General features: G+C 35.0%; 1 protein-coding gene across 1 annotated transcript in view; it reads right to left on the bottom strand.

The window, feature by feature from the left end:
- LOC115449998 (phosphatidylcholine:ceramide cholinephosphotransferase 2) overlaps positions 1-12,842 on the bottom strand; it is a 127,676-nt gene extending 114,834 nt beyond the window's left edge. The window contains exon 1 of the mRNA XM_037441259.1: positions 12,556-12,842. Within this exon, the coding sequence (XP_037297156.1) occupies positions 12,556-12,652 (97 nt within the window). The 5' untranslated portion in view covers positions 12,653-12,842. The remainder of the gene's footprint in view (positions 1-12,555) is intronic.
- Between the last annotated feature and the right edge of the window lie 7,637 nt (positions 12,843-20,479).

The raw sequence follows: 20,479 nt of genomic DNA on the forward strand, positions 1-20,479 counted from the left end.
ATTGTATCATCGTGTGGCAAGTGATTAACGATTACTCTGCCGCTGAACCAGGCTGCCAGGGGAATCGTTCATTAACAAAAGTTAAATGATATGTTTAGGTACGTATATAAAAAAAAAAAATTTGAACTGTCTGAATAATTACGACGAATACTACGATTACTTGTAGCTTTTACTGGGAATCAGTTTCCTATCCTACTATAGAATAGTGACTAAATCGTCATACGAATTAGGAAGGTAAATGTCCGCGCAGGTCCACTATTTTCCAGTCTTTTATCTTTTGACTATGTAGCAATGCTATGCTAACATAATTCAAGGAGTGTCGGCGCATGCACTCGCGGCTGCGGTCCGTCTGGCGCGGACACTTGAATAAATCTGGATGGCGACCTTCGCCTCAATACCGGCACCAGCGCACGGTGCACGCACGCATGCGCATTGCAATCCAGTTATTGTTGATAAGGGATAACACTGGTCTAGATAAAAGGTAAGGTCGTAATATATAATAGGATCTTGGCCTAAAGGTTCGGCTAAGTGATAAGACAGCTGCGCCTAAGTATATTCACTTTTGTATAAGAAATTGAAGTTCATGGACAATTTATGTGATCGTTTTTGTCATTTCATATCTATAAGTCTAAAATATATATCTACTTTTAAGTATTTAATTATCGTTTTTCCGCTATTTGTAATTTATTCTAGCTGTGTCCTGTGACATGAAATGAAATTGCAGTTTTGATTCCTAGCTTTGCCAAAAACATGCATGATTTGCAATAGCCTGATTGGTGCTCAATATAACTATAATTTGTTCTATTATTTATTCATTCATTCAATCGTGTTTCATCATTTCAGGAGGAAAATATCCACAACCCGTAATGCCTACCAAGTCGGTGTTAAAAACGTTTGTTGGCGCACATACAAGTTCGTGAAACTAAGCATGTTTTTGAATCAGTTCCTCGCCCCCTTTCTCAAGTAGTTCCTCACCCAGGAACATTCGTGTTTCTGCGAAGATAACAAACGGCCGACTCACTCCGGTGTATAACTTTCGCTTCCTGCACACTTGACAGACAATTGTAGTCGCGCCGCTTTCCAATTTTTTACTCTTGACTTCCTAGACGGCAGATTGTAGCGATATCTAGCCTAATATTAAGGGGATAAATTATCTAAGCAATCATTAACCTATTGATCTACGTAGACGTAGACTCTATGTGAAAATATGCTGAACGAATTTTATAAATTCTTTCATTTACAGATTTTACTATTTCGTAATAAGCCTTCCTAGAGGTGCATGTTATTTTATTTAAAATTTTATTCAGTTTCATTCTTTTAGTGAATCTTTCAGTTCCATTGTGAGATATCACTATTACAATGGCCAATAAAATTGTAATTATTAGCGGAACGATGTTTAAAACATTCTTATATTTACTAAAAGTAGACAAAAATAGTTGAGTATTTTAATAATTTCTACTGTTATTAAATTCATTATTTTACATAATACTGTTATCAACTAGTTAAATCTCCTGCGGTGTCCCGTCTACTATAGTCGTGTCCCCATTCTACCCGCTCTCAGCCCCCGCGCTCGTGACCGTGCCCTACATACTGCATAGCGAGACTAGAACTGCACGCCACTGACCGCCTTTGCCTTTGCACGACTTGCCTTTGGAAATTAAGACAGGATTTTTTCCTAATAAATGCATTGCAACTTATACTTAGAGAGGAGGTATGCATACAATCGTCTATTTAAAAGAGAAAATGCCCGTGAAAGCCAACATTACCATAGCAATAATGGGTGTGTCGAAAAATGTTGGGTGTAAAAATTCTATGAATCCATGACAGTCTATAACTAGATGAAAAATGATAATAAAGCCTTAATTTCGCTTTATTTGCTGGACATAATACTGTGTACAGCTTACGCGCAACACGTTTGTAAAGTATAACTTATGTAATTGTATTAAAAATAGTTTATCTTTTATGACAATAGATGTCTTTCTGCATCAGAATATGAGAAGTTATGAGACAGTATTATCGTGTTCTAGTAAATGAATCTTAAAACATGAAAGTCCTTGTCGACATTACTAGTCTTGAGGCTTATGATACTATGACAATCGACTCAAAGGCTTAACGAGTTCTCCAAGGGCAGGGTTATTACCACGAAACGTCCATCAATTACCAACACAACTATGTCAGAGTCTATGCGTATGGCCTAACTTTCATTAATATTATATAAGTGACGTGAATACAATAAATAAAATTTGTTGTGAAGATAATTGCATTCATAGTTTGAAAATAAAATTTTAAGACTTTATGTTTACACGAATATTAGACATTGAAATAAAACTTATATTCGGATTTTATCGTGGTTTTTTATATTATAATTTTCTCACGACGTTTCGAAGTGTTTACAGCCTGCATGGTCACGCGGGGACCAGGGGAGGAGGGGGGGGGGGGGTACACTGCGAATGTAATGAATTTAAGAATTCAATCTTATTGGCAGTTCAGTTCATAATATTAGTACCTATATATTATGTTTTATATATTTGTTTTTACCGATTCAAATTCCCGAGAAAATATCTGTAATAGCAAGATTTGCATCTATTGAAATAACAAGTGTTCATTACGAACTCATACTTCATAATTATCTGAGAATAATTCGAAAACCACTCGAGATATACATATCAACTACAAATTAACGCAGTCATGAGATTTAATGAATTTTAATTCCAATGGATTCCAGTAAATCCCACGACGGGCGGTGTTTAACAACATCTGATCCATGATGGATAAGTCATTCATGTTTGCTGTTGTCATTCGCGTCATCACGTCAATCATGCCGGATCATAAGGATGATGTGATGGGCGTTACTAACGGCTTTGAGATGATGCTAATTAGTCAGATAATTTAATTAAATATTTACAAATATTTGAACATTACTTAACTAGTAAATTCATCGGTGCGTCACATGCAAATGGCTAAATGGTTTTCTCTGTATGATTTACTATTATTAAAAAGGTTCTATTCCAGACTGTATAAATAGCTAATATAACGAGGTATAGTTGTAACAATAATGAGTGGGAGAATTGAAATAAAATATGCAGCATGAGTGTGAATAAAAAATATTTGTGACTCTGAAATTGTGTAAGATGCTTGAGATAACAATTTTCGATTTAGAGATAGAATTGTTCGTATCACATCATGTGACAGAAATAATGTGAACAAACTGTAGGTGCACAACGTATTTAAGTAGATAGAATTAATGCTTGCAAAAGAGACCATAATCAAATCACAAGAAAACAGAATTTGCTGCATACAATTTCACATAAATCATAAAACACGATCGCAAAAGTTAGAACATCGAAGACACATAAAAGCTGCTAAGAAGAAATCAACATCATAAATAACGGTGGATCAATTTTTAAATCATGTTAAGTGTTAAATGCCAAAGAATGAGTTATATTTTGTAGGTAAAGCGAGTAAATCATAGGAATCGTTGCAAGAAGCCGCTGCAATGAGGATTTGAGCCACAACAGATGTGCACACCGGAACGGAGGGAATTCAAAGAAAACTGATATATTTGTAATATTTTACACTGACGTGAAGTGGATGAGCTAAAGTGGTAAGCTAAAAATATTCATGCAGAAATAGATTTTCCTGCTTTTGGGATGAAAATATACCTACGGATATACCTAATATTAACCTCGAGAAATTATTATAAATGTTAACGTAATAGTTCTGGTCAAAAATGTTGTGGCAAATTAGTCTGAGTGAAATATGGAAGTTTATTTGAACCTCTTGCTCATAGTAACTGTGTACAACGCCAATATTTGGAAGCATAGGTACACTGTCTTCTTAAAGTCCAAAGTAATCAAACATGCAAGTAATGTAACTTGATGAGTGATAACAAATAGGTTTCTAGCGACCAACTTGCTTTAGACTATGGTGGCAGTTTTATGTTCATTGATATTCCGTTACAAAAGTAAAATTTCAAAATGTTTATTGAACTAATAAAAAGTATGCAATATACATCGTACAAATGCAAATATTTGATTTAAATCGAGGAATATAAAAATTAAACAGCTGCTAAAAACGGTAACATTGAATCAATATTATTATGAGCATGTTAATGGACGTAAACGTTTTAAAAACTATTTAATATCTCTCAAACTTTCAGATCTTATCGTAAAAAGTTTATTGACAATATATTTATTAGTTTGTGCAAAACATTATTTTTATTCTGGTGCTGTGAAATGAACTTGTTCCTAACAGAAGGTTGAACTCGGACAAACGGTTATTACACACATAGCCGTTTCTACAACAAGCTTAGTTTGTTGCACCGACCCCAGAATGAAGTGGAATAAGGGCTTATGGAAAAAGCAAAAAACTATTTAACTAATACTATACTGACATCATAGTGACAAAGTATTATGTCGATTAACTAATGATCGCGATGGTCGCTAATATTGTAGTACATCAGATGATTTTGAAATTCGAGTCGCCTAAAAGAAAAACTAAGGATGTGTAGTTTTAACAGCTATAATGTTTCGTTTAATTATAAATTAATAAAAAATTTACACCGGACTATTAAATGTAGGTGTAGGGTAGAGATATAAAGTAACGTTCTGCGCTATAAAAGTATATCAGTAACAACGGTAATCTCACGACAGGTATTATGATGCTAATGCTTGTAAACCCGTGATCATAATTATATATTTATATAGATGTGTATGACTAAAGTAACTATGTATCACGCAGTATGACAAAAAATTATCTCAACAGTGTGGCTAGTAAAGCACTTAGATTTCGGTACCAGAAAATCTACGACAAAATGTGGACACTGAAGTTGAATGTAATGTTACTTAAAGCGTTTTCTAAAATAAACAATGTGGGTGTACTATGAGATGGGTTGCGTACATCGACGGTCGCCAGAATAACGCCGGTTTGTCTCACTGGACATTATATACCGGTTGACTTTGGAACGGGCCTCGCGAGAATAAGCCACTTTAGCGGGCTTCCCACCAATTTTAACACTTGTTGTTCAGTCGGGTATTAAATCTAGTAGCGTCTAAGTGCTGCGAAGTAATTTTTTCCCCCGAATTTGCAAAAATGGTCAATTACATACTAATGAGAGTACAAACGGTATTAGAGCACTACGTAAACTGCTGACATCAAAGTAAAATTGTTTGTTATTGTCAGCTGTGTTTACTGCGTCGGCATTGTATCGCCAGAATCACGATCGCTAACTTAGAGTGTGATGCGTATTGTAACGGGATCAAACCTCGGCCGGTACGAGGACGTGATGCCATTGTTCGAGTAAACGTGTTTTTATATAATTGAATGATGACAAGAATTCTCCGCGCTTGACGTTAAGCGGTACAATTGTTACTAAACATTACCAACACTATCTAGAAATTTTATTAGTACTGTGAATACTGGAACATTTTTTGTAATATCCAGTTTTTCGACTCCAATATGACAGTTACGTCGAGATATGTTCCGCAGCGGTTGCCAATAGATCTTGCATTGTTGGTTACACGTCTGAGTTATTTATCAGACGGTGTACATAGACACGAGTGAATATTATTTTCGCCCGGTAATGCTGCAGGTCGCGGCAGGTCACCTGGCAACCCCGCCGGCCCATAAATACCCTGCCTCCAGACTCAGCGCCAATAATAAATCACTCGCAGTACATCGGACATGATTCACCGCAATTTAATCCGCGTTACATATTCATAACAATTTTCTTAGTTTCAGGGCCCAGGTAATGGCTAAAACCTGGTCCACAGACTGAAGGGATAAAAGGTATCTTGAGTGGCATTTTAAGATGCAGCGATTGATCAAAGCATCGATTGCGTGAAGTAGCGGGTTCATGTCGACTTCATCGCTGTATTTAATTTTCTATTTGTTCGTAGCGAAGAGTGGTACTGATGAATGAGGTATCATGACTAGATCCTGAGAAGAAAAATGTTTTCGCACCAACCGGTTTTACCCACGACGAAATTACACTAATTTAGTACCTTATCTTACATTGGGATTCCCATGATCTTGACTCTCAGAACGGCGGTCAAGAAGTGCTAATATATTTAGTTATACTATTTTCCTTATGTGAAATGCATGTTGTGGAGATACCACGAACACAAATATTTACTCACGGTAATATTCACGATGGACTTCTAACCTCTAACTTACTTCCGAGACTTAAGATTCGACTTAAATTGCTTTTTCACAAGACTCATATTCGCTATTGCAATCCCTGTCTCTAGGTTCAACGGTGGTTCTCATTTTTGTCACTGAGCAGTGAAGCTCGGCAAGTCTATTCACCACCATTTTATATTATGAAACTCAAACTATCGCTTTTGATTCTTGAAAATCGCTGAACTTACTACACTCTCTTGAGCCCTTCGTGCAATATTTATTTGTAGACCAAGTGACGCTGCGAAGCATTTCAGATGTGAGAGGCGTCATGAAAACACTCCCGTTGCTATGATTTGCGAGGATCGTGTAAACTCTCTCGTAATAGACGCGGAAACGGCCGTGAACGCGCGTGCACTCGTTATTAATGTGCTTATTAATATACATGGACGTTGTTATGATTTTTGAACCATTTAATGCTGAGGCGAAAATATTGAAACTAATGTTTGAATTAAAAGTAATGCGTGACACTGTCCGCCAGTTGTTCGTGACCCGTCGAGGTAGCAGCATAAGTACTGTCCGTAGAACATTTATCCTGTTGATGGCTAGGTTATTCCTTGATAATAATAATCTAGACTGTTATTTTTGCCAAAATTATGACGTTTCTGTTGTGGCAATTCTTATGGCTTTTATTGTAGGGACGTTTATATTTCGAAAATTCTTACCGCTTATATTTCAGCTGTAAAGATATGAAGTCTCATATATGTTGAGTAATTACATTAGCTACCACGTCAATTTGCAGTTATATCTTGGAACGATTAATTCACCACATTTTACATTGTTGGGGTGTCTGTCCTAATATCTGTGTATCAATAGATAAATAAAACTAGCTATGTAAAATCAAACAACGATGCGCTATAATACTCCTTGGACTTCCCTCGATATTTGACGCAAAAACAACTATATGTACAACCTATTACACCTAAGTAGACAGGTTGTAATTAAGAAGCTAAGGTAGAATATAGACGAGACTTTGGTGACTAGACTAGCATTTTGAAAGCTCTATTTCTAATATCTAGTATGTGTATTTAGCTGATTTTACTGAGTATCACAATACGTGATGAACAAAATACATATTATCGTAAAGATAAATCTTAGTTCTTTCACAATATCTTACTTCTTACTAATAATATTATAAATAGGAGAATTTGGATGATTGTGAAAAGTGAAGTTAAAATCCGTTGAATTGTTTTGCTACAGAGACATATAGAACGTGTACTGAATTAATATAATATAAGAGTACTTGTTAACTGAGAAAAGCCACAGGGAAACTTTTACACCGGGACAAGGTTTACATGGGGCTGAACCACGCGCAATATTAAGCAATTAATAAATGTAAAGTTGTAATGAAAAACTAGTTTATATTGTGAACTAAATACAATAAACACTTGTGTACACTGACCTGACCAACAGCTGGCGTAATTACCTACGGATTATTATGAATGAGTAGCGAACGCTTACTCAACTAATTTGTTTAAAATCTTTTTCCTTGAAGGTAATGCTCTAGTTACTAGAGTCTAGTTGTTTAATAATGTTATAGTGTATACTTGTTTCAACTATAAAACTAGTCAAATGTTAGCTAGCTAGCTAAGTATTTATTTTGTTTAGTTTTTGGCAATCTAAACTAAATGAAAGGCAATCGCAAAATACAACTTTATGCCGGTTTTCTATAAACTATTGACACTAACCCAGTGCTTTATTCAAGATTTAATTATATAGAACGCGGCCCTAGCATTTACATGGATACCAAACAAAAAAGTACTTTACAATAATGTCTATATGTACAAAAACAATAAAAACTTAATCACGACTATTTATTTATTGATATGTTCCCACGTATGTTCGCGGTCAGGGAAAATAGTTCATTATTCTAGGGCAGTTTAACGTTGGAGACCGAATTTTGTACACGAATAGACCACGCTTTTATAATGTTGTCACGTTGTTGTCCTATTTTAAATTCTAATGTCAGCACTTTATGACCATTCACGTTTAAAGAGCCTTTGATAAAATGTGGATGGATTCTGTTGCATTATTTTTTTGAAGCCAGCAACACTGAAAAATGTTATGATTTTGGTAATCGGACCAAGGATTTCATCAGCACAGCACAGCGTTAAGTTTTTCTATAGTTGAGTTATAGTTAGAGCAATTAAATTATTTTATTGATGGTTGACATTATTTGGGGTTTGGCGTTGTATGGTACATGAATAACAAATAGTTAGTAAAACATAAATCTATGTTTTTTGCGGTGAACGTGAATAACATTTTGTTTCTTTTTATTGTCTCCTTGTTATACGATTTATTTTATACGTGTCTCAAGTATATAATTAATGTTTAAGATACTTTTAAGGTAAAAATTTCAAAAAAAATATTTCATTATACATGTAAAAAATGTGGCTCGAACTCGCTTTTAAATACAAAAATCTTTATATTCAAGTCATTTTTATCTACAACAACGAATTGAAACGTATTTTTTTAATCAAATTTATGTCCGTACGTACACATTATTTAGTCGGGTACAAAATATCTGACAAACAACAAATGTTGCATAAGAAATTCTTATTATAGTGGGAAAATACGTCTAATACAATATTACAATGTTTATGTTTCATGAAGATTACAAAAGTCCCTGTTAGCGAGAGAAAGATACGCGCTATCGTCAATACGATATGTTTATCGATATTATAAAAGATTTTAAAGGTCGCGTGCTATTTTACAATAGTGTTGAAATAATAAAAGTATAATAAAAAGAAGTACATATGTAATGTAATAGAGGTAGCCTATCTATAATCCAATGCGTGCGAACAAAAATTAGCTGTGAATTAAGTACTTATATGTATTGAAGTTTGAACATTTAGATTTACCGCCATTTTCAATATCTCAAAAATTTTACAAACAGAAATATTTTTTTGATATGCTAACAAAGGAGTTATTTAGATTGGTTCATTCCCGGAATGGAATAGAAGATTGAGATTGGGATCGTTTATTGAAAACGGCTGATAGCAACAGTACTTTCCAAGGTAGACTGTAACTGTATGCTCTACATACAGCATAGTAAGTACCCACTGTACGAACAACATACACAATATCTACATAACAGATTCTACCTTCGTGTATAGTTATCTGTGAGATCCTCGAATATTGTTATGTTGCTCAAACCTATAAGTGAGACCTACGAGCCACGATACAAGAAATAACATTTTAGTGAGTTTATAACTGTCAGGTGAATTTTAATTTTTTACCCACATCATTCGTGTTCAGCGCTATGGAGACGCGAGTTGTACAAATTAAACAGCTCGTTAGCAGAGTACGAAATAAATAGTTCTGATAAACCAGCACGAACACAAATTACGTTTTAACGACTGCAGATAAATACTAACGTTACGTAACAAATACACGCATTACCAATTTTGTTTTGATCTTGATTTCGTTTAAAATCTGGTATATTTTTCAAGGATTTATTTTAAATTTATCCATGTTGGTTTTTTCACAGGCGGAATGACTTATCGCCTTGTTGTGGGTGACACTACTGACCATAAACTTGCCGTTTGCCTGATGGGAAGCGATACAACAGGGTACCGGACTCATTTTTGTTCTTTACTATTATCAAATATTTACATAATATAAATTATAACACAGAAGGAATTATTAAAATCCGGTAAAAAATCAACAAGTTATAAGTCTTTGAATTTCGGTGGAAGGGGTAATTAACAAGAAACAAAAAAGAGACGTAATATCCACATGTGACGTCATCGGGAATTACGACGCGTGCGAAAAAAAGAGATGAAGCGTTATCCCCACATCACGCCCACTTCTGCACGTTACAATATTTTAAATATGAATTACTCGCTCATTTTTTAACCAATTGTTATGCAGTTTTCGCAGGAGTGCTTCTTTTTCGTATTATTAACCATTACATATAGAATAATGTACAAAATCAAGCATAGGCCGGTCCCCTACTGCCCATAGGAACACCATCCAAAACCTTGAATTACAAAGTATTGTTTGGTATTACATTGCGCTCATCATCCTGAGACATGATGTTAAGTCTTATTATGTCCATGGCTGCAATGTCCGTAAAACCTGAACACAACAGTGAGTACACACTGTTGCTTGGCGGCAGAAATTGACATTGGTACCTACCCAGGCAGACTCTCACATATGAGAGACCACCAGTAATTATAATAGTCTTATAATTCTCAGTAATTATACTAGTTACTGCTATTATCCTTCAAACCGGAACATTACCATGCACATTTCTAGTTGGCACGCTTTAGTTCATCTGTGATAATATATTTCTGGACATGAAAAATAAAACGTAAGGAATAATTTTACATCATCACGCATGCATCTTATCCAATAAAGTAACCAAACTCGATAGATTTGTTGCATTAAAGATATGAACAGACTCTATAATTATTGGCGGGTCATTTCTCCGAGTTGATTGGTCACGAGGCGATAAGTCAACAGGCGGCTGCACGTGATTGCTGTTGTTGCCTAAAACGAAACGTGTCAAGGGGAGCGGTGCACGCTCGTGACACCTGGAGTCATCTCTAGGACTCTACTTAGTTTATAACTTTTACTTAAGGTATAAATTACGAAAAAGATTTGGCGTATTTTGTATGCCAGTTATTATTTTATTATTAACTTAAATGATAATCATATTTTCAATTTGATACGAAAGATTATGTATCACTCATAGAAGGTAGAGTGAGATCAGTTGTTGAAAAGTATTAGTTGTATCAACATAAAATAAATAAATATTTGTATTCCTTAGGCACGTTTAGATGTCTAATACGTGAGTCTCAACATGTTCGGCAACGTTGTACAACATCGTGCAATGCTGCCAGAAAAACCTCATGACGAGATAGTATTATATTAGGAAACTGTAAAGTGTACGCGGTATCTTTTGTCAATGCAAAAGACCTTTTTGGTATCATTGCGTCAGTTATTTCTGCCATCAATCAGCATTATGCATGCATTGTTGCTTTCTGCTTGAAGGACACTTTGTAGCTATTGTAATTATGGGGGGTTATAAATAATGTCTTATATTCGTATACTTAATCATAATATCTTCGAATGGCGAACACAGTGTACCAGTACCACATGGTGCTTTAAAATAATATAGGTTGTCGATGGTTTCGCAACTGTTAATTTGCAATCACGCACTTGTATTCAGGCGAGCGACTTTCATGTCTTCATTTAGTTATAAAAAGTTCCAAGAGCGCGTATGGCGCAACTTTCCTTAACTTGTCGCTGATAACTTTGGCCTTCTGATTGCACAGGTTTCGGTATATAGCAGATGTATAACTTATACAGATAAATAAATAAATAGAATACTGGTAAAACACCTTAAAAACTGGTATTCAGTGAAGCTTAACCTTGGAATTTGTAGAGAGAAATGTCAGACAAAATGTTACTAAATTCAGGTTGGCAATGACGTCATCTCCAATCCTGACCTTTACAACAGTACATAACGACAAAATAATAAAAAACAATTCACAGTCATATAATACGTAGGGACTCCCGCAACACTGTAACAAGTCTTATGTCGCTAATATTAATTGAGTACATATTAATTAGTATTATATAGGAGGTGAACTGCAGATGTTTTAAAACAGGCTTAAGAGTCGAATCATACGGACTTATGTAATGTTGCCATCCGGGAAACACTTTTATGGTCAGAATATTTTGACGGAATAAAAATTTATTTCCCTACATAAATGATAAGCAATACGAATTGGTAATCGGAGTTTCGATTACAGAATGATATTTCACTATAAGGTAATAGAACTAAATTTTGTTTCAGTTTTTTTATAGATACAATAAAAAATTGATACGAGAGTTGATTTTCTGTTATTAATCATTACAGTTGCCCATGAACAAGAGTAATTCCGCACACGACTTTAAATTACAAAGCTGTCCGTGGTATTATTATAGTTTGTCATCTTGAGACCTCTAATTTTATGTCCAATAATAGCTAGTAGCTGTAATACCCTACATCCAGAACACAACACAACTGCTATTTGGGGGCAAATATGGACTAATAGAAAAAAATCTTAAATAATAGAATGATTTAAACTCTTGTTCTGATAAGCGCCATTAATAGAAGTAGCAAACAAAGTTTTATTGCAGTTACAGCGATCGTGATATTGCGTTGCGTCGGAAACAGAACGCGCGCGTACAATTTGCATCAAAATACCGGTTTTTAAACTTTTCCCTTATGCTATAACTGCGTGTGTAGCCCGTTTTACTTGTTTTGGATAATCGACAACTGTCACAAGGCCGTTAGGGGAGCGTTAGATGCCATAGATTGTTAAACTAGCAATACAGTTATTTTCACGCGTTACGTAGTTCATAACAATGCAATATTTACCTTACCTTTTCCATTGAGTTGAGTCCTCAGCCTGGTGATCTCCCTGGAGCGACTCCTGCTCCGCCGGTGTGCGGAGATCCTCCGCGGCGATCGTGCCATCATAACCGCAGCACTCTACAACACCGTATCACTGTCACATACTTCACATACCACGGTACGCGCGACGAATGACATTACACAGTTTGTTTGTAAACAACAGCATGCGCGCCAATCCGTACGCGAGCGGATAGTTGAAACTTTAATTCGAGTTTAAGGCACGAGTGTCTTGTGTAAGGCACGGCGAGGCACTGGCTTTGTTGACGGCGGCCGCGGTCGGCGTGTAGTGTGTACGTATCGCATCAGGCCGCGGTGCGCGCCACGCACCGCCACACCTGCCCGAGTTACATCACTGATAACACGCGATCGTCGCGACTGTTTGGATGCGCTCTTGTTTCTGATAACAGTGATAGCGTTAAGTTTATCGAATAGTAAACATTGTTGCACTCGGTGCATTGTCACTGAGTACTATCAGGTTAAATCTCTGATCGGATTTTCCTCTGTGATGTTTCTAATAAATGCTTAGAGATTAGGATAAAATTATTTTGCGGATTATATCGCGATTTTTATGTTATAATTTTCTCGCTACGTTACTTGGACTCGGACTGAGGTGTTGGTCATCCGAAAAGTTAAAGTTACAATATTTACTTACATTTTACAAGTATTCAATTAAAAAAAAATGTATTAGTTGGTGGTCCGAATAAATAGATATTGGGAAGGTTGCAATAAACTATATTTCTTAGAAATATCAACAATAAAATATGAAACATAAAGACTCGGGAAACATCGCGCCCTAGCAAGAAAAGTTAAGATTAACAAAAAACCTCAACTCACGTTTTATGTTTCTGAACAACACTCTTTATAACAAAATGAAAATGTATTTATATTATCCATTGTTGTACGTACCTACATCAATGGATATCATTCTTTTTTTATTTTACGTCGTGACCGTTGCTGCACGTTATACATAGTTAGTTACCTGATTAATAATTCTGTTTTATAAAATAAATATTATTCTCCCTTGTTTTGATAAAACAAGGTACAATATTTATAATTATATCATATTTATAAATACGTGGTGCCATGTAATGAAACTCTATTACTATAATGGTACCATCGACTCAGCGACTGTCCATACTACAAAGGGTAATTAATATATCTTTCTACATGTTCGTGTAATGTGTGCTAAAACTTTTATATATTATGTGTTATTGAAGCATTCGGGAGTATTATTATAAGGCAGCCGGAACCAGAACATTGTTGATGGGTATTTTTGTTTTTGGAACAACCGCGATAATTAACCGTTTCCGCGCCATTTCACACAACAATGACGATTGTTGGCCTTTTTGTTTTTTTGCATGTGTTATAAGTCATTTTACACTACTAATCAACTAACATAATTTAATATACTTATTTCTTTAGAGTCAAATGGTTTGCACCTGTACATAACAAGCCTATCTGCTTTAACATATAAAGCGAAGTATACAATTATTGTAATTGTTTAGCCTCAATAAGTACCATAATTCTAGCGACAGTCTATCCGACGTGCAATCAACTGCTGTAACATAAGCTTAACTATAGGGGTAAAAGCGTCTCTGCATACTCGAAAGTTCTTTCCAATTTACAGTACATGTAAAGTGCAGCTTACATTGGTTATCGAAGAAACTTGATTGGAACTCACCCATTATTTTAGATCTGAACCAAGCGGTACAACTTTGAAAGTCTTGTATAGGTAGTCATATTCTGGGCCCTTATTCTGTATGATAGTGTAAACGCGTAACGCGGCCGTGTCATGTTATCTTCGAGAAATGTGCGTGGAATGGTATTCTGTAAGCCAAATTTCCATAGTCCTAAACATGATGCGTTGTGTTACGTGCTTGTTACGCACTGTTAAAATAACGTGCGGGATAGAGAATAAGGCCCCTGATGTTTATATACTCGTTCAACAAGAAACTAAATAGAACGACCGCGTGACGTACACGGCTCAATCCTCTTATTACAATTTACCTAATACAGGGCCAATATACTCTCTTACTTCACCTATCTACCTACCATCTGTTGTAATGTGGTGCTAAATATATCCTATGAATCAAAAGATAGAATGCGGAAGAGTACATCGCAGAATTTTAAACAGTAAACTCGTAATCTCACTCACCGTGTCCCGTAGTTCAAAAGCTCGAATTTCATGATTAAACGAACATTACTATTTAGTAGGGTAGAGCGGGCTAAAAAGTCCGCGGGTAAAAATAATGTCCACTGTTGTATTTTCTAATGCTACATTAGAGATTTCGAGTACTGGTGTAAGGGATTAGGGGAGAGGAATGCACTGCGTGGTGCCTAGAGACTTGAATGAAGATCAGGATTCAGGACAGCACACAGTCGCGGTTCAAAAAAAAAACTTTAGTAAAATCTTTTATCTTTTTAAATTAATTATGTAACTTAATATAGCAATTTTCTTTCTATTTGTGAAGTTTATAGTAAAAAGTTTCATGTAGGAATATGATTTTTGAAAGTATTATTATTTACAACAGATTTTTATTTATTTACTTGCTACATTAAAATTATTATCTTAAACGTTCCATCACGCAAACGGCTTTGCCACCTTATTCTTATCCCATAATGGTTTCGGTGCCCACTAATACTCACGTAGAGAAACTTTCAAACAAACTTATATACGGGATTTTTCATTTAAAAAAATTCATTAAAATAAGACTAACGATTTCAAAGAGCGGTGGCTGGCATCACACGAATGATACAAATTATGTTCTAAAAATTAATAGAAGCATTACCAAATAAACTAAAAATTAAACGGCTCTATTATTTTCAAACCGTGATCAAATTATTGACCCATTCTATTTATAAATAAACTACGAATAATTGCGACACTTCCTGTCGATTCACTTCACATGCATATGCATGTTTGCGGTTAATCAGCGATGATGACAAATGACCAGCGAGTCAGGATGTCACCGGGTCACGGGTCAAGGGCAGCTGTGACGTTACACTGGGGTAATCTGTGCGGCTTGTTAGTAAAATTGAAGGGTTTTAAGGTACACATATGGATCCAAGCAACAGTGAAGGTAATCTTGTATTTATCATTTCAGAATGCAGTCTAAGATTTTTTTCCAAATGAGTCCACATAGGTACAAATAGTTAATATTGACGGAATCTAAATAATGTATAACATTTTACAGATTCAAATAAATAATTTCATTTAATATCGCTAATTTACAATTGTAATTGTCCATATTGTGTTTGACAAGTGGGGTGTCGGAGGGAGGCTAGGTCAGCTATTTGATACGTAGCTCAACCCCCTCCGGACTAAGAAGTTTGGCTTAGGTGATTCTATCGTCTTGGCATGATTTCTGAGCAACTTAATTTGTGTTTTATAATTCCACCAGAATTGTTCGAGTCTGAACTGACTTCTGGTGATAGGCTCGCACTCTACCAATTAGTATGGAACGAAGTTTGAACTTTACACTAAAAACACATTTACCCACATGATTAATTTTCAAAAAGTATTCGTAAATATGCAATTTTCGTTTAATTATCAAAATCAAATATTTCCTAACATATTATCACTCTAGGTATGCAAGAAACTGCTTATAAACGTTTAATCAGTCTGTAGATAAAAATACTTTATACTTAAACGTTCAGTTTTGAAAATATCTAACAAGCCGCTAACATCCAGCATGATGTAGAAACCACAGATGCGTGTCTGTATCATAGGTGATGAAGCGTTGTTTACTCAAGTTATTACCACATTAAACCCACTATGAATCAGTTAAAGGTAATTTAAATATTCCACAAGACTTCCTATTGTGGTCAAAGTTATTGCAATTATCTATTGTGGTGTACAGAAAAAAGGAAACACTTAAAACCATTAATTTAATTGTAATGTATGCAGACAAACTATTAATTTCCCATGTTATTGTTCATTCAATTAAAAATCGATGGATTGTTTGTAATGATTTATGTTTACGCGATGTTTAGATATTGAAATAATTGTTTACCTACGGATTTTATCGCGGTTATTTATGTTATTTTCTCCCGAAGTTTCGAAGACTGCAGCCTTCTTGGTCACGGGGCGGACTAAGGTGTTGGTCATCCATAAGTAAAAGTTATAATATTATCTACCTAAGTATATTTTATCATTATACAAATTTCTAAATTTTTTTAGCTGTTGACAGTCCGATCTTCGTAGATTTGTTTATTTCTTTTTTAGGTAAAGAACCAAAATTCCAATTCAAATATTCCAAGAATTAGCGAGAAAACACAAATTAGATTAATTACTGCTTATCCAATTTTTTATGGGTACAATTTATAATAACATTATGGAATAATTTTACTAATACTCAAATTTTATACAACATATAATAAATATAGGATATTGGATAGGGTTGTAATAATAAAACGCATATTATTAAGAACGAGAACAAATAATATAATTATATCTGTTACATTCACATCTTCGCTTATTTTAAAACGTGACGGGCGCGAGACTCGCCCATTCTTGCGTTCTAGATAAAATCCTTTGGTAATACAATACAGCCTCGTTGGTCCCAAAACTTTTTGGTATTGATATTTGGTGACAGGACCGAGGGAAAGAAAGTTAAACAAGTATTTACACAGTGGCGGATCAACTAGTACAATCTATAGACGTAGAGATGTACCAAGAGTTCCATATACAGTGAAGGGAACGCAGGCAGAAAAATGTGAGAGATGAAACCATCATGCGGTCAGTAGGTGCCTTCGAGTAATCGAATTGGTTTATGTAAACAGGCTAGCGGTCAGATTAGTTACGCATATCACCTTTGCAACTGGACTTAGAGAAAAGAAAGAATGTCCGCATAATATCATTGTCTCTTTTTAAAGTGATCAGTTATTTAAGGGTTCTGCTCAGTCCGCTATCTTATTCTAAGGCGAACCATCACGATAATACTGTGTAGTAAGTACACTACATAACTAGACATCAATTGGAATCAAAGTGGCCACCAAATATACTTCAACAGTCTGCAAAAAAAATTACAATTAGACATGGTTCGTTCTATCTAGGCTTATATGGAAGAACCACCACTGTGTTCACCTTAACTAGTCTATTCTCTATACAAATATTCATCGGGAAGGACTTCATTGTCTCTTTTCATTGGGTGTGTCAATACTATGATAATTGCTAATCAAAATACCTGTTATTTTACGTATGTGTCAGAACTGAGCCGTACCCGATGATTATATATTGTTTTAAATAATTGAATTATCGCTGCTTTTAAATAATACTGGCAATCACTAACAGACATTTTGTTTCTGATATTCCGTTACATTTAAAATCGACCAATCACAGGCTATTTAATAGTCACGTGATTAGCAAATTTAAAACAAGCGGAAGTTAAAAACATTTTTAGGTTGGACGTAAAATTCTGTTTAATTTTATTACTATTTAAAATCAGCGATATGAAATAAATAATCATAAAATGTATCTCGCAGTGGGCGGTTGGCGGTGAGGTCTCGCGCGCCGCCATCTTAATCCAAGATAACAGTTAACAATAATAAACTGTTAGAGGTATAATGAGTTAAACATCGGTTACAAGTTACGTTCAAAAACACTAGCATTCGACATTTTGTGTAAAGATTCTGAAAATTAGTTTCACCAACTTATCATATCACAATTATTTAGTTTATACATATACATATATAAATCTTTATATATTTTTCTATTAAATAATAAATTACAACTCATATTTTGTATGCGTGACTGACTCGCTGCGGTCTCTATAAAAATATTTATTAATATAATAAAAATATACTAATATGCATTTATCTATCTATTTACTATTAATACATTCAGCTATCATGTCATTAAACGTGTAATTAGTGATATTTTTATAGATTAGCGTCCTAAGAGCAAGAGCGGCCTACGTGCAAACTTTATTCAATTAAAAAGAAACCTCTAAGCAATTTATTTATAACTTGTTTTAGCATCTATTCATTCATTCCTCGCACTATACCTTTTTTGAAGTGTTAAAAGGGCCACTTTGCATGCGCATAAGCAATTGTCTAATAGAGGTTATTTCATTGGTGCATTAATAAATAAAATTAGGCCGTTCTTACGCTCACGACATTATTAATGAAGGCGAAGATATTCTATTGGGGCTCGTAAGCAATGTATTTTAGTTATTATTTAAGAAATAAAAATATCGAAAAATAAATATTATATTAAAAGTTTTTTGTAGATTAGTGAAAAAATAAGCTTTTAAAACACAATATACACATGAGAGTAGTACATTAGCCCTGTCTCCATTACCCGTATGCTTACACTTTCCGTAATACTTGCGTTTTGTAATAATAGTTTACATCCACTTTAACACCCGTTTTACTAACATTACGTACTCTTAATCTAATAGATAAAAATGGCGAGACGTCATACCAGTTGGTCTTTTGAGGTCAGCTTTAGTCAGTCAAAGGTTGGTAAAAACAAGCATATTTTACTGCATTGAGTCAGTCACATTCTCACAATAAGGTTGTAAAGGAGAGTTTAAAACTTATAGCAGACGATGACCAAATTTTAAATTTTGCAAATCCAGTAAGCAGACCGCTAAAACGAATTCAGTGCCAATAGTCTATTGTGGTGGCTATACCACGGTGCCGAAACGATCGAATTGATCTAAAGGTGCTCAAGGCAAAGTATGGACTATCTAATATGTTATTTAGTTCTAGATAAATGTATGTGGCACAACAACTTTGTAAGCCTTAAAAGTACTACAACACTGCAGGTTTTTTGCGTTGGTACCAAATTGCACTGCCGAAATGCCATGAGCGCAATTCCGCATAATCGTAAGTGGAAATCGCCACTCATAAACGTTAGCAATGCCAGAGGCACACGAGCCGTTGCCTACCAAAATATAGCCAATATTTCAATTGTATGCCGATCATTACTCTATTGAGTCAGCTGTGTTCTCAACTTATAGGTTAATACGTATCGTATTGTAAACATTTTGCGGCACATACAAGTATCATGGTGGCCATCGCTCTACGAACCTAAAAAAACAGATTCCGCTATCTATGCGATACATTATCGACGCAATACATTTGCAGGTACGCAATTACAGGTGAATAATTGGATACAGGCGTGTGCAATGCAAAGGCTTGTAGTTTATCATAAACTAAGACCGGGTTGCTTCATTTGTAGTCAGGTATAGTTAAAGTTCTTATCACGCTGGCCAATTGCAAACGAATTAACAGCGAGGCGCGCTTCCACTGTAACACTGATAACTTTACTTGACCACTGGGGCCTTATTCTCTATCCCGCACGTTATTTTAACAGTGCGTAACAAGCACATAACACAACGCATCATGTTTAGGACTATAGAAATTTGGCTTACAGAATATCATTCCACGCACATTTCTCGGAGATAACATGATACGGCCGCGTTACGCGTTTACACTATCTTACAGAATAAGGGCCCTGATTAACAAAGCGTCCATAGAAAACAGACTTCACTGTTAAAGCTTAAGTATTTAATTTCAAGCCTAATAATTAAATTAAATTTGCTATATAGATGAACTTTGAGTTGATCATTAACAGAAAAAAAAATATATATATGGGGTCCAATCACCATCAAACATTTCATTAATATCTAATATTTGTTACCAGCCATTATAACCTGAACCTGTCAGACAATGTTATATCGATTATATTGCTTATTATAACATATTTTTCTAGGTATTGTTTTAAAATTCAAAGTAACGTATTTCATAATGATATTATTAATATTCGAAATACGAGTTAACGTCATTCCCATCTACCCTGCTGGTACACAAACGATGCTTTCACGTGCCACCGACTCTGTTTGTCCCTACGTCGTGGGACTGGCAGCAGTGGCATATAATATATGG

The sequence above is a fragment of the Manduca sexta genome, chromosome 22 (assembly GCF_014839805.1).
Source record: "Manduca sexta isolate Smith_Timp_Sample1 chromosome 22, JHU_Msex_v1.0, whole genome shotgun sequence".
Taxonomy (NCBI): Eukaryota; Metazoa; Arthropoda; class Insecta; order Lepidoptera; family Sphingidae; genus Manduca; species Manduca sexta.